The 13,611-nt window shown below is 49.2% G+C and overlaps 2 protein-coding genes across 9 annotated transcripts in view; one reads left to right on the forward strand and one right to left on the reverse strand.

The window, feature by feature from the left end:
• ADORA2B (adenosine A2b receptor) overlaps nucleotides 1-11,462 on the forward strand; it is a 48,387-nt gene extending 36,925 nt beyond the window's left edge. Inside the window, exon 2 of the mRNA XM_056819686.1 lies at nucleotides 9,989-11,462. Coding sequence (XP_056675664.1) covers nucleotides 9,989-10,649 — 661 coding nt within the window. The 3' untranslated portion in view covers nucleotides 10,650-11,462. The remainder of the gene's footprint in view (nucleotides 1-9,988) is intronic.
• ZSWIM7 (zinc finger SWIM-type containing 7) overlaps nucleotides 1-13,611 on the reverse strand; it is a 55,715-nt gene that overhangs the window by 24,337 nt on the left and 17,767 nt on the right. For 2 of the 8 annotated variants that reach the window (XM_056819692.1, XM_056819691.1), the window contains exon 6: nucleotides 13,250-13,510. The exons of the other annotated variants lie outside the window; for them this stretch is intronic. In XM_056819692.1, coding sequence (XP_056675670.1) covers nucleotides 13,394-13,510 — 117 coding nt within the window. In that variant the 3' untranslated portion in view covers nucleotides 13,250-13,393. Of the gene's footprint in view, nucleotides 1-13,249; nucleotides 13,511-13,611 lie in introns of those variants that run through there. 8 annotated transcript variants of the gene reach the window in all.

Genomic DNA, 13,611 nt, shown 5'->3' on the forward strand with positions numbered 1-13,611 from the left:
ACACCAGTTATTTAGATAAAAGTATGTGGAGTAAAGTCACCAGGAAAAGAGATTTAGAGCAGAAAGGGACTTCAGAGTCAAGTCAAATCAATGGGCATGTATTTATCTTAAATCCTTGCTTTCTGGCATAGTAACAAGTTTAAGACAGAAGAGCAGCAAGGGCTAGTTAAACAGGTTCAAGAGACTTTCCCAGAGTCACACAGATTTGAACCCAGGACCTCCCAATGTCAGGCTTCATTTTCTATCCACAGTGCCATCAAGCTGCCCTTCACCAACCATTTATGAAGCACCTACTATGTGCCAGGCACTGTGCTAAGTCCTGGAAATAAAAAAAAAAAAAAAAACCAAACCCAGCCCAACCTCCTCATTTTACAGATGCGATTGGGAGATGCAGGCAGGTAAAGTGATTTAGGATTATAACTGTTCAGATATTCCCTTGGTGGACACAGTGTCCAACCTCTCATTTGTCATAAGAACAATGTGAGGGGGCAGCTGGGTAGCTCAGTGGATTGAGAACCAGGCTTAGAAACAGGAGGTCCTGGGTTCAAATCTGGCCTCAGACACTTCCCAGCTGTGTGACCCTGGGCAAGTCACTTGACCCCCATGGCCTAGCCCTGACCACTCTTCTGCCTTGGAGCCAATACACAGTATTGACTCTAAGATAGAAGGTGAGGGTTTACAAGAAAAAAAGGACATTGAAGTATGTCCAATGAGAGGCAGATAGGAAGGCGAAGGGCCTCGGCTTCTTGTCCTATGAGGCTTGTTGAAGGAATGGGGGATGTTGCTTTTGGAGGGGGGTTTTGGGGCGCTCACGTAGAAGAGGGACGAGCCTTGTTCGGTGGGTCCCAGAGGGCAGAGCCGTACGGGGGGACGTTCCTTGGGGGGAGATCCAGGAGAGCCGTCCAGAAGTGAGGCGTGATTCTCCTGACCGTTGTGGAGAACGAGCAGGAACGGCGTGGCTTAGCCTCGAGGCTGCCCGGGCTCTGCGAATCAGGAGATCCCGCTTCCACCAGGAGAAGCCTGAGAAACTGGGCCGGAGGAGGCCCGTCCCTGGGCCTCTGCCACTGGCCCTAGAACAGCCGGCGGCTGTTTTTCTTCGCTTAAGGTTATGGGAATAAGCGGAAGTCATTCCAAGCCAGATTGCTTAGAGGCAAGTAGGTGGTCATGGGAGGAGGGCCGAGGACAGCCCAGGGCAAGGTGGGTCATGCCGGGCAAGTCACTGCTTCAGTTCTTCCCCTGTGGAATGAGGGGAGAGGGGCGAGCCGGCCAGGGGTCCAAGGCCCTTTCTAGATCCAGCAGTCTGGATTCGAAGAAGGCTGATACCGAGCTCTACCATGAACATTTTTCTTTTTAACCCTCACCTTCCATCTTGGAGTCAATATTGTGTATTGGCTCCAAGGCAGAAGAGTGGTTTAAGGGCTAGGCAATGGGGGTCAAGTGACTTGCCCAGGGTCACACAGCTAGGAAGTGTCTAAGGCCAGATTTGAACCCAGGACCTCCCATCTCTAGGCCTGGCTCTCCATCCATTGAGCTACCCAGCTGCCCCCACCATGAGCATTTTTTAATGCCTCCTCCTCCCCTCAAAGTGCCATTAGCTAGAGCAATAATTGGGAAGGACATCCTGAAATAAATCTATCTATCTATCTATCTATCTATCTATCTATCTATCTATCTATCTATCTCTCTCTCTCTATCTATCTATCTATCTATCCATCCATCCATCTATCTCTCTATCTCTCTATCTATCTCTCTATCTATCTATCTCTCTATCTATCTCTCTATCTCTCTATCTATCCATCCATCTATCTATCTCTCTCTATCTATCTATCTCTCTCTATCTATCTATCTCTCTCTATCTATCTATCTCTCTATCTATCCATCTATCTATCTCTCTATCTATCTATCTCTCTATCTCTCTATCTATCTCTCTATCTATCCATCCATCTATCTATCTCTCTCTCTCTATCTATCTCTCTATCTCTCTATCTATCTCTCTATCTATCCTATCTGTCTGTCTATCTTTATACAGAAATATATTTTTTTATTTTTAAGAAAAACTCAAGGGCAGCTGGATGACTCATAACAAGCCAGGCCTAGAGACGGGAGGTCCTGGGTTCAAATGTGGCCTCAGACACTTCCCAGCTGGGTGACCCTGGGCAAGTCACTCGACCCCCATTGCCCAACCCTTACTGCTCTTCTGCCTTGGAGACAATACACAGTGCTGACTCTAAGATGGATGGTGAGGGGTTAAAAAAAGTCTGTTGCCGGTAGAGGGGCTGTGGAGGGAAGGCGGGGTGGGGGAGAGGCAGACTCCTAGGGACCCCTCGGCTCCCTGCCCCCAGGCCCTCTTAGCCCTCCCTACAGGAGCAGCAGGAGGCTGCCCTCGGCGTGCCCGCAGTGAGCTTCTTTATCCCGGACCGGACCGTGAGCTGTTTGCTCTGTGAGTCTCACGTCCGTTGGGATGCTCCTGCCCGGGGCCCCTGGAGCCCTTTCACGAGCTCCCCGCCTGCTCCTGCCCGTGGGCCCGTCCACCTCCGAGGCCAGCGACCTGCCGGGCAGGCGCCTGGCCTCCTGCGTGCTGGCCCCCCGCCTCTTCCTGCTGGGTCTCTCTTGGACCATCGGGATTGAATGAAGACAAATAAAAGGGAAGAACTAAAAATAAAAAGCTGCCCACAAACAGACAGAGTGTGCTGGGCGGAGGGGCCCCGCGGAGCCTGGCCTCGGCCGCCGCCTTTGAGTTAAAGGCCCGAGCGGAGCAACGAGGGTGTAAACAGAGCGAGCTGTGTTTGGCTCGTGCTGTGCTGGACGTGCAGAGAAAACAGCCGGCCCAGTGTGGGCCCCGCGATCAAGGGGGCGCTGGCCAAGAATCTCTGGAGCGAGGCCTGCCCGGGGCCGCCCCTCCACTGCACAAATGGCCTCCGAAAGAAGCCTTTCTTTGTGAACCTTCTCAGGGTGAGAGGGGCCTCGAGTAGGGAGGCTCTTCGCGGGTTCAAAGTGGCCTCAGCCACTCGCTAGCTGTGGGACCCTGGGCAGGTCCCTTCACCCTCCTTGCCTCAGTTTCCTCAGCTGTCACGTGATCCGGAGAAGGAAATGGCCAACCACTCCAGGATCTCTGCCAGGAAAACCCCAAATGGGGTCGTGAAGAGCTGGGCATGACGGAAAAACCGGCTCGTGCCCACCCCGGAGCCTCTCTCGGACGGCTCAGAGGAGCCCAGCCTAAGGCGACCGACGGCACCGTGGCGCCGCCCTGGCTTCTCCCTCCTCGCCTCCGTCTAAGATCCTCTTTCTACGGGCCATCGGAAGGTCTCGGAGCTACAAGGGCCCTGCGGAAAGTCCGAACAGCGAGGGAGCGGCTCTCCTCCTTGGCACCTTCTCTTCTCTTCTTGGGGGCCCTGAGCAAGCGCTATCTGTCAAAGGGGGAGAAGCGGCGTCTCCGCCACAAAATCCACCGTATTTACTTTGTGTATCATCCCATAGCTGTTATCTCTGCCGATAAAATGTCAACTCTCTTTGTGCCCTCGGCATTTGGCACCGTGCCTGGCACAGCAGGTGACGGATAAATGCTTGTTGACTGACTGATGGATTCCTATCAAATCCTGCCACCCCCAAACATCTCTTAGCGGCCAGGGACTGTTTTGCCTCTTTTTTTCCTCTCCAGATACCCAGTGCTTGGCCCATAGCTTAATAAACGTTCTTCCTTTCCATTTCATTCTACTTCACAATAGAAGGGAAGCTCTCTGAGGGCAGATGCTGCCTTGGTTTTTGTCTTTGGAGCATAGATGATTATTTCCTACAGGCTGATGGATTGGTCTGACTGTCTCCTAAGTCAATCGAAGGCAGGTTCCCTTCTGATTTTCTCTACGACTTGTGGGGCAGATGGGCTGGGCCCTAATTTTATAGAAAAGGAGGTTCTGGGGGCAGCTAGGTGGCTCAATGGATAGAGCATCAGGCCTGGAGTCAGCAGGTCCTCGGTTCAAATCTGGCCTCAGACACTTCCTAGCTGGGTGACCCTGAATAAGTCATTTAACCCCAATTTTCTAGCCCTTACCTCTCTTCTGCCTTAGAAACAATCCCTAGTATCAATTCTAAAGCAGAAAATAGAAGTTATTTAGAAAAAAGAAAGAAAATGAAGCCATGCCAGGGACTCAGACCAGTGAATGTGCCTTGTGCTTTTGCTTCTCCTGGTCCTAGATGCTCCTGGCTTATCTAGAAGAACTCAAATGCCCATGACCAGGCGGATCCGTTGTTATAGGGGAGTGGGGCAGGGTGGGCAGGCAGGCAATAAAAGTGGACAGCCTCATACTTACTTCAGACTGGCAGAGGGAGCTGCCTGGGTGATAAGGACCCCAAACCTCTTAAATAAGGGGTGTAATGGGGGGAGGGGTTGATCCTGTTCCTAGTGGGATTCTGGGCCCATCCTAAGCCCTTCTGTTTCTCTTGGAGGAGGACAATGGCTCGGTGACTTTATTTGAGATGGGGGAAGGAAAGCTTAAGAAAGAGCAGAGGAGAGCACCCCCACCCTCTCTAGGATGCACAGCGCCTGACCCTTCATTCTTTCTCATTATGGAACTGGAGGGGCTCATGCTGGTTTTGTCCTTTGTTGCTTCTCCGGCCTTGATTCTTTCTGTACTGAGTCCGGAAGTTAATAAGCACATTTGGGTGAAAGAAGATGGCTCAGGACATCTCCAAGATGGCGCAACGAGCGACCACTTCCTGGATCTCACGTTTCAGTCTTGGAAGCACAGGGAGAGCTTGGTGGGAACTCAAGAGTTAGAGTGTCCCAATATGGCAGCCTTTGGGTGGAGATCCGTGTGTGTGTGTGTGTGTGTGTGTGCTCGTAATCTCGTATGTGCTCCTCTTACCGGGTTGGGTTCTTGGGGCCCTTTGGAGTTGGAGAAGGTCAAGACTTTCTTGTAGGATTTAAATGAATGTGTAACACTTCAAGTATTGTTTTTATGTTTATTATCTGACAAAATAGAACCACATGAGTAAGTTTTTCTATCTGCTCAAAAATTCCCATTCCACCAAAGCCTGGCCAGGAAGGAAAGGGAGCGAGAGGCAGGGCTACACCCAATTTATATCCTGTCTGCATCAGCACATACAGGAAGTGAGTAGAGTGCTGGGAATCGTAGTTTTTAGGGTAACATTCAAATGACACATTCTGCAGTGTGTGTTTTCTCAGCCTCACTGATTCAGAGGCCCATGTTGTCACAGATCTAGAGCCAGAAGGGGCCTCAGAGGCCATTCAGTGTAATCTTTCACAGATGAGGAAACTGAGGCCCATGGAGGCAAAGTGCTTTATGGTTTGGATCTCAGATCTAGAGCTGGGAGGGACCCCAGAGGCCATTTAGTTCAATACTTCCTTCCATTTCACAGATGAGGAAATCAGGGCTTAGGGAGAGGAAGTGGCCACTTGTTTGTGATCAATGCTACAAGCAATTTTTAAGCGTGTTCTGGGTACTCTGCTAGGTGCTACAGATTCAGGGACGAATATGTAGCAAAAGCTTTTGATGTCTCCCAAGGAGCTCACATTCTGTCCATCTAACAGGCCTCTGTCGATTTTGTGTGTATCACTTCAGTATAAGAAAATATAGATCTTTTCACATTCTACCTCAAGCCCTAGTTTCTTCTCCTAGAAATGGAACTCTCAGGACAGCTAGGTAGCACAGTGGATAAGAATGCCAGGCCTGGTGTCCGGAGGGTCTTGGGTCAAATCTGACCTCAGCTACTTCCTAGCAATGAGACCCTGGGCAAGTCACTTAACCCCCATGTCCCAGCCCTTATTGCTCTTCTGTTTTAGAACTGATACTAAGTCAGAAGATAAGGGTTACAAGGGTAAGGAGATAAGAAAGGTTAAAAGGGGAGGGGGAACTATCTCCTTCCCAGAATTCTAGGCTGAAAAGTTTTATAAACCCCCAAGGGCCATAGAGAGGCGAGTCCTAAATGAGGTGGGTCTGGTCTTTCGCTTCTTCCCTGACCTGGATCCCAGAGAAGGAGCTTTCCCTAGGAATCCTTGGCTTTGCATTCCAGAGGCAGGCGAGGGTGGATCTCTTGGCCAGGACACATTCCTTAAGTGAGAGCAAAGGGAGGCTCTGTGAGTGAGCAGCCAGCAAAGACCGCCCTGAGGAATAACCGAATAAGACATGCCATGGCTATCATCAGAGGGATGAGAGGAAGAAACGGAAGCAAGCTGTCTGGGCAGGCAAGAACGTGCCCCAACTCCGGCTGCTTCAGAGCATCCGAAGGAAGGGCAGCCAGTCCCCGCTAGACCGTGACCTAGCAGCTGAGTCTGAAAAGTTTCTTATTGACCTTTTTCACATTCATGGCACAATCACTTCCCAATCCAGCTCTCCACGCCCAAAGGACCTCCCATTAGAGCAAACAAAAATAGTTAAGCAAAATGGCACCCAATGACTTCCGATAGTATATGCAGCATTCCATACCTGTAGGTCCCCATATCTCTACCCAGAAGCACGTCTTGTTTCATCATTCCTGAAGAATAGGTCTGACCATCTCAACCCCCTCCTCACTGGGCTTCACTGGCTCCCAATGACCTCTCCTATCAAATATTGAGCTTTCTATTGGGCATTTACAGCTCTTCATAACCTCCCCCCCCTTCCTTCCTAACCTTGGGAGTCTTCTCAGAACTCATTCTTCTCCAGCTCATTAGCCTCCTTACTGGTCCATCTCCCATATCTCCCACGTTTTTGCCTCTAGCACCCCCTCATCATTTCACTCCTGGTGTCCTCGGCTTCCCTCAAGACTCAGCTCCAATCCCACTTGCTGGAAGAGGCACCAGTGCTATTGTCTCCTCTCCATGGACTCTGTATCTTATTATTTACCTAGTTATTCACACACTGTCTTGAGGCACATACATAATTGGTGCAGTAGATGAGTGCCCACTTGGAGTTAGGAAGACAAATTCAAAACCTGTCTTGGTCACTTCAATCAAGGCATTTGTGTCTGAGCATTCACATGCCTGGAACACCCATTCTCCTCAACTCCAGCTGTTAGGATCCCCAGAATATGGTGGATGGGCAGTCAGCCCAGTGCCCTAAAAGCCTAGGCAAGCATGAGTCAGTGTTAACCACAGGCATGTCCTGCTATAAAATGTATGTGTGTGTGTATGTATCCATTTAGCATTTAGTAACATGGACATGTACATTCAGGCATCTAAGTGGCATAGTGGATAGATCCTAGGCAAGAAGGCAAATTCAAATCTAGCCTCAAGTATTCACTAGCTATGTGACCCTGAGTAAGTCACTGCCTCAGTTCCTTCATCTGTAAAATGAGCTGGAGAAAGAAATGATAAAACACTCCAGACCCAAACGGGGTCACAGAGAGTGGGCCGTGCTCGAAATAAGTGAACAAAAAATATACACACTAACATGTATATTTATAAACACACATGTACCCTCTATGCAGCTTTGGATTTTCAAAACAAATGGATGGCTTATCAGGTTCTTTCGACATCTTTTATGGTTCTTTATGAATCACAAGGCAATCAAAAACAGAAATGCGTGGAACATGTGAGTGATGAGGGATCCCAGACCTGGAGGCTTAGGATCTTGTCCAAAGTCACATAGCCAAGGAGAACCGGAGCCTGGATTTGGATTCCACTAGAGAACTTCATCTACCTTGCCACATTGCTAGGTGATTATGGACAAGTCATGGAGCCTCAGTTTCCTCCTCTATAAAATGTCGGAGCAGAAGGCATCCAATTTGATCCATGATCATGCATCACCAGGTCTTGTTAACTGGGGAGTTTTTAGAGCTTTTTTTCTTTCCTAATTTTTTATTTTTATTATAAAATTTTATTTTACCAATTACTTGTAATGACAAATTTCCACACAAGTTTTCTGAAGTTAGTGATCCAAATTGTCTCCTTCCGTCCTTTTTCTCCCCCTTCCTGGAGCCAGCAAGCAATTTGATCTGGGTTATACATGTAATTATCATAAAAAACATATTTCCATATTGTTTATTTTTGTAGAAAATAATCATATAAAACCAACCCTCCCCAAATAATCAACCAACGTGGAAAATCATACGCTTTGGTCTGCGTTCTGACTGCAATAGTTCTTTCTCTGGAGGAGGACAGCATTGTCATAAGTTCCTCAGAATTGTCCTGGTTCATTGTATTGCTGAGAGTAGCGAAGTCTTTCCCAGTTGATCATTCCACAGTATTGCTGTTACTGTGTACAGTGCTTTCCCGGTTCTGCTTATTTCGCTCTGCATCAGTTCACAAAGGTCTTTCCAGCTCTCTCTGAAATCATCCTGTTCATCATTCCTTATAACACAATAGATAATGGTATCACCATCCTATACCACAATTTGTTCTGCCATTCCCCAGTAGAGGGACATCCCTTCGGTTTCCAATTCTTCTGTCACCAAGAAAGAGCAGCTCTAAGTATTTTTGTACAAGTAGGTCTTTTCTCCTTTGTTGGATCTGGTTGGGAGACAGACCTAGAAGCACTATTACTGGATCAAAGGGGATGCATTGACTTCCAGCCCTTTGGACATTGTTTTGGACAAGTTTAATGGGGGCCGTCCACCTCTCCACATTCTGTAAGAGGGAATTTCCCCAATCTGAGTCTCCAAGATTATCATCATAGATGGTATCCAATGGGAAGGAGGTAACACCATCCAGATGTCTGCCTTCTTCTGCAATGGCTGCTTCTTCAAATCGGTGGCCTTGTGATGTAGGGTGTCCGTTCTCAATTGTTTTTAAGTCATACTGACACTTTGTGACCCCATTTGGGATTTTCTTGGCAGAGATGCTGGAGAGTTTGCCATTTCCTTCTCTGGCTCCTTTGACAGATGAGGAAACAGAGGCAAAGAGGCTGAAGTGGCTTGGCCAGGGTCACACAGCTAGTAAGTATCTGAGAGTAGAGTTGAACTCAGGTCTTCTTTACTCTAGGACCTGCACTCTTACTATTACCTAGCTGCCTTCAAGGCTGGAGAACAATTAAGGAAAAGGGCTCAGTCATGTCTTATCTAGAATGGGTTTACTTCTTTCCTTCCAAGAGTGGAGAGATTTGAACTCTCAACCTGGAGAGTCTCACACTACCGTGGTAGATTCAAGCTTGCAACAAAATATGATAAAGCAATCGGTGAACTCCAATTGTTTTCTTTTCAAATCTAAATTGAGCTGCGTGTGTGCATCCGGGGGGGGGGGGCGGCAAAATGGGTGAGCTTAAACTGAGATGTTAACCTCGTTTGCTGTGCATGTGGAAAGCTGAAGGGATTTTCACTGTTCCTCTCATTGACTGTGGATTTGTTTAGTGTGTAGCTCCGTCAGCAGCAGAAAAGCCCGGCGGCATGAATGGTCTCTGATGGGATGTCAGATTTAAAAGGAAAATCAACTTGTCTTTCTCTAGCTGGGCTGTGGGTCAGGAAGGCACCTCTTCTGGTTGTGACTAGCTGCAAAGGTGGAGATGTGCATTGGGAGAGGGGATTTCTTCACCTGGGAGCTCCTTATGCCCAGGAAATCTCTGGGCTTACTCAGCCAGGCTCTGCTTCATTTAAGCACCAGTAGCCCCAAATGATAACCTTATACTTATTAGAGAAATGAAACTTCTACGGCATGAGAGTGAGGAAAGAAACGTTTATATGACAACTACTAGATGCCTGGTAATGTGCCACGTGCTTTTACAGTGATCTCATTGGATAATACTCATAACACTGCTGGAAAGTAGGTGCTATTGTTATCCCCATTTACAGAAGAGAGAACTGAGGCAAACCGATTTAAGTGACTTGCCCAGGGTCACACAGCCAGTCAGTATCTTGGGCCTGATTTGAACTCAGATTTTCCTGAGCCCAGACGGAGTTCTCTATCCACTGCAGCCCCAGGAGGGGTGGTGGTGAAGATCGTTTTGTATTCAAAAAGCAAAGATAATATTCCCTTTGCCCCGCCCCTCCCAAAAAAGGGTGTAACAATGTGTTGATGATTAGAAATTGAGTGTAATGAATTTTTTTCCCCTGGCCACAGGTACAAGAGCTTAGTTACTGGGACCCGGGCAAGAGGAGTCATTGCTGTCCTCTGGATTCTCGCTTTCGGCATCGGCCTGACTCCTCTCATGGGATGGAACGGTAGGGCCAATGCTACCCATGACTGCATTGATGGAGCCAAGAACCTGAGCTGCTGCCCCGTGAAATGTCTCTTTGAGAACGTGGTCACCATGACCTACATGGTCTACTTCAACTTCTTTGGCTGCGTCCTGCCCCCGCTGCTCATCATGCTCGCCATCTACGTCAAGATCTTCCTGGTGGCCTGCCAGCAGCTGCGCCGCATGGAGCTCATGGACCACTCGAGGACCACGCTGCAGCGGGAGATCCACGCGGCCAAGTCCCTGGCCATGATCGTGGGCATCTTCGCTCTGTGCTGGCTGCCCTTGCATGCCACAAACTGTATCACGCTCTTCGATGAGCACTTTGCCCTGCACAAGCCCAAGGAGTTAATGCACATCGTGATCCTCTTGTCGCACGCCAACTCCGTCGTCAACCCCATCATCTACGCCTATCGGATAAGGGACTTCCGCTACACCTTCCGCAGGATCATCTCAAGGTACGTCCTCTGTCAGAGAGACGAGCTCCCCAAGAGCAGCAATGGACAGTCGGGGACGGTGCAGACCCTCGATGCCAATGTATGACCCCTGCCGCCGCCGAGGCCACGAGACCTTCGCCCCACGACGGGCGCCTCTGGGCGTGGATCTGGCTGCCCATCCCGAGCACCTCTGGTGCAGGCCTGACGGACGGAAACGTACCGCAGGGGGATCTGGATCCCAGACCCCGCTGCTAGTCCCGTGTGGACCAGACGACTCGGGAGGGAGGTGGAGGAGCCCTGGGCCAGGACGGGTCAGCCGCACCATCTTTGATGTGTGGAGTATTTCTAACAGGAAGGAATTTCAGCCGCTGTTACTGTGAACGCCCCCCTTGGCGATGTTTTACTAACTTGGAGGCAATGGGGAAACCCAATGCCTCGCTCTCCTGACCCTGGATGTGGCCACAAGAACACTACGTATAGGCATGGGTGGAGAGGGGGCCCTGGGGAGGGGAGGCCTGTTCTAGCTCGTTAGTGTTGGTGGGCATCTCATCCTGGAGATAGCAGCTCTTCTCTCTCCTGGAGGGAACTGCTGTCAAGGGGACCCTAGAACAATGGAGGAAAAAGCTTCCGGCCCCTCACCTTTGCTCGATTTTCTTTCTCCCTTTTCTGAAGGTGGCGGGAGTGGGGGGGGGGGGTCACCTTCTCGGTTTTGAAAGGGAGGAAGGGGCCAAAACAGCTGCCTGTGGTCCTCCCCATGCCATCTGACTCAAGCATACCAAAAATGGGGCAAAGAAATGGGTGAGCTCAAACTGTGAGATTTTAACCTCATTTTCTGTGTATGTGTAAAGAATAGAGTATTAGCTCAAAGCTGAAGATAATTTAAATGAATGAAAAATAAAAATAAAGCCATTGTTTTGTTTTTTGTTGGTTTTTTTTTTGGTTAAGAAATTTAATGTGGCAAAACATGCCCCAAACTATCTCTAGCCTTTTCCCTTTCCTGGGGAGGGAAAACACACGAGGGAGATGGAAATGGTGAGATGGTGGCTCCCTTTCCTCTACCTTGATTAAGCTCAGGACTAGGTTGGAAAAGGCCTAATCAAACTGGAGAAATAGATGCTGCTGGTGACTCTCACACCACTTCGGGAGGGGCCACTGGCTGGACTTCCCATCCCGGCCTTTGCTCGGGCCAACCTCGGCACCCAAAACGGCCATTTCTCCACCCAATCTCTTTCTATTGACATCCCTGCTTCTTTCAGAGTCCAGCTGAGATGCCCCTTTTAGGGTGATGATTCTCCTTTCCTGAGACTTCATCCTCAGATTTCTCAGGCCCTTCCTTACCCGTCCCACATCCCACTGTCCCCTTGAGGATTTCTGATCTTGGTGGGGAGAACCATGGAAGGGATCAAACCAGTATTTCAATGGCGCTGGGAATCAATGTGGCCACATCCTGCCAGTGGGCCCCTGGGCACGTAGCTTCACGCCCGAGTGCCCCAGTTGCGTCTACAAGACTACATGTTGCAGATGGGCTCCTCCATGTCGATCGAGGGGGTTTCCTCATTGGGCATTCCCTAAGCCACTGAAATCACAGGTTCAATCCCTTCCATGGTTCTCCCCACTTTAAGACTCATTTTGGACCCAGGTGACCATGGAAAGGCCAGCTCTCTATCCACCACTACTTTTCAAGTTCAATATGCAAAGAGAAAACCAATCCCACTCAGGGCTTCCTGATTCTGGTCACATGCTGTCTGTGTGATCCTATCTTGGTATTCCTGGCTCCTGGCACACAGTCGTTACCTAGTAAAGGCCTGCTGAACAAAAGCATGACTCTTCTAGCCGTGCCACCAGCTCCCTCGGCATCGGCCGTGTCCCCACTGAATTTACCTCCTCCGCTGACGTTGGCTAAAAGGGATCAGTTACACTGACTTACCCAAGTTAGTCTCACTTGGTCCAGTGGGAGAGATAGCGTTAGGACTGTGATCCCCATTTTCCAGAAAAGAAAACAGAGGCTCAAAAAGCCTAGCAGCCGACAGCCACAGAGCTAATAGGCAGTGAGGCTGTCATCTGCAGGCTTTCTGAATCCAAAGCATACGCTCCTTCTACTTCCCAGCTGCCTCTACGAAGGATGAGTAAACTTCAAACACTGGCAAAGACCTCTTCCCCATCCCTTTGGAAAATGAAGGCTTGCTCTTACTTTACCGTTTCCATGAATCAGAATATTGTCGTTGTTCAGTTGTGTCTGACGCTTCATGACTCTATTTGCAGTTTTCTCCACAAAGATATGGAGTGCTTTGACACTTTCCTCTCCAGTTTATTTTACAGAGAAGGAAACTGAGGCAAACTGGGTTAAGTGACTTGCCCAGGATCACACTGTGAGGGTCTGAGGCCCCCCTTGAACTCAGATCTTCCTGACTCCAAACTCTAACCACTGCACCACCTAGCTGCCCCCAATTTGAACATTAACACAATGCCTACTAGTAGTATTTTTATCCCCATTAGAAAAATAGAAAAAAAAAAGATCAGCGACCACAATCCATTTTTGCTGAAGAATTCAGCTGTCTCGCTGGCCTCCTAGCTATAGAAAGCCTGTCGGGAGAGGGCTCGTCCGTAACCACAGGTGCGTACTCTACGGTCTGTAAGCCAAAGGGGCCATTTTCCTTCCAAGTAGAGAGCAAACAGTTAAATGAGAAAGTGGGGCCACCATAGCAGTGCTTGGCATATAATAAGCGTTTAATAAATGCTCTCTCAGGCCTTCATTCCAGCAGCTGTTTCAAGGGAAGGGAAGTGGGAAATATTCCCTCATGGGGCAAAGTTCCATCTCCAAAGATTCCTGGTGATGCCCTCGAGGCTTGCTTATCCTTCTGGGTCCTCCTGGGCCAACAAGATGCCAGCCAGCTGCTTGTTAGAAACGCTCAGGTCCTGGCACACCCCCATGGCCAGGCTAAGGTAGGTGGCCAAGAGATGCTTGCACTGGAAGACACGAGATACAAGTCAGTTAGAAACCCGCTTGGGAAGAGGCAGCCTGTCAGCGGCTGCTAGAGCCAGAAGAACCGGCATCAGTAGAAGGGGTT

This window comes from Monodelphis domestica, chromosome 2 (assembly GCF_027887165.1).
Source record: "Monodelphis domestica isolate mMonDom1 chromosome 2, mMonDom1.pri, whole genome shotgun sequence".
Classification (NCBI taxonomy): domain Eukaryota; kingdom Metazoa; phylum Chordata; class Mammalia; order Didelphimorphia; family Didelphidae; genus Monodelphis; species Monodelphis domestica.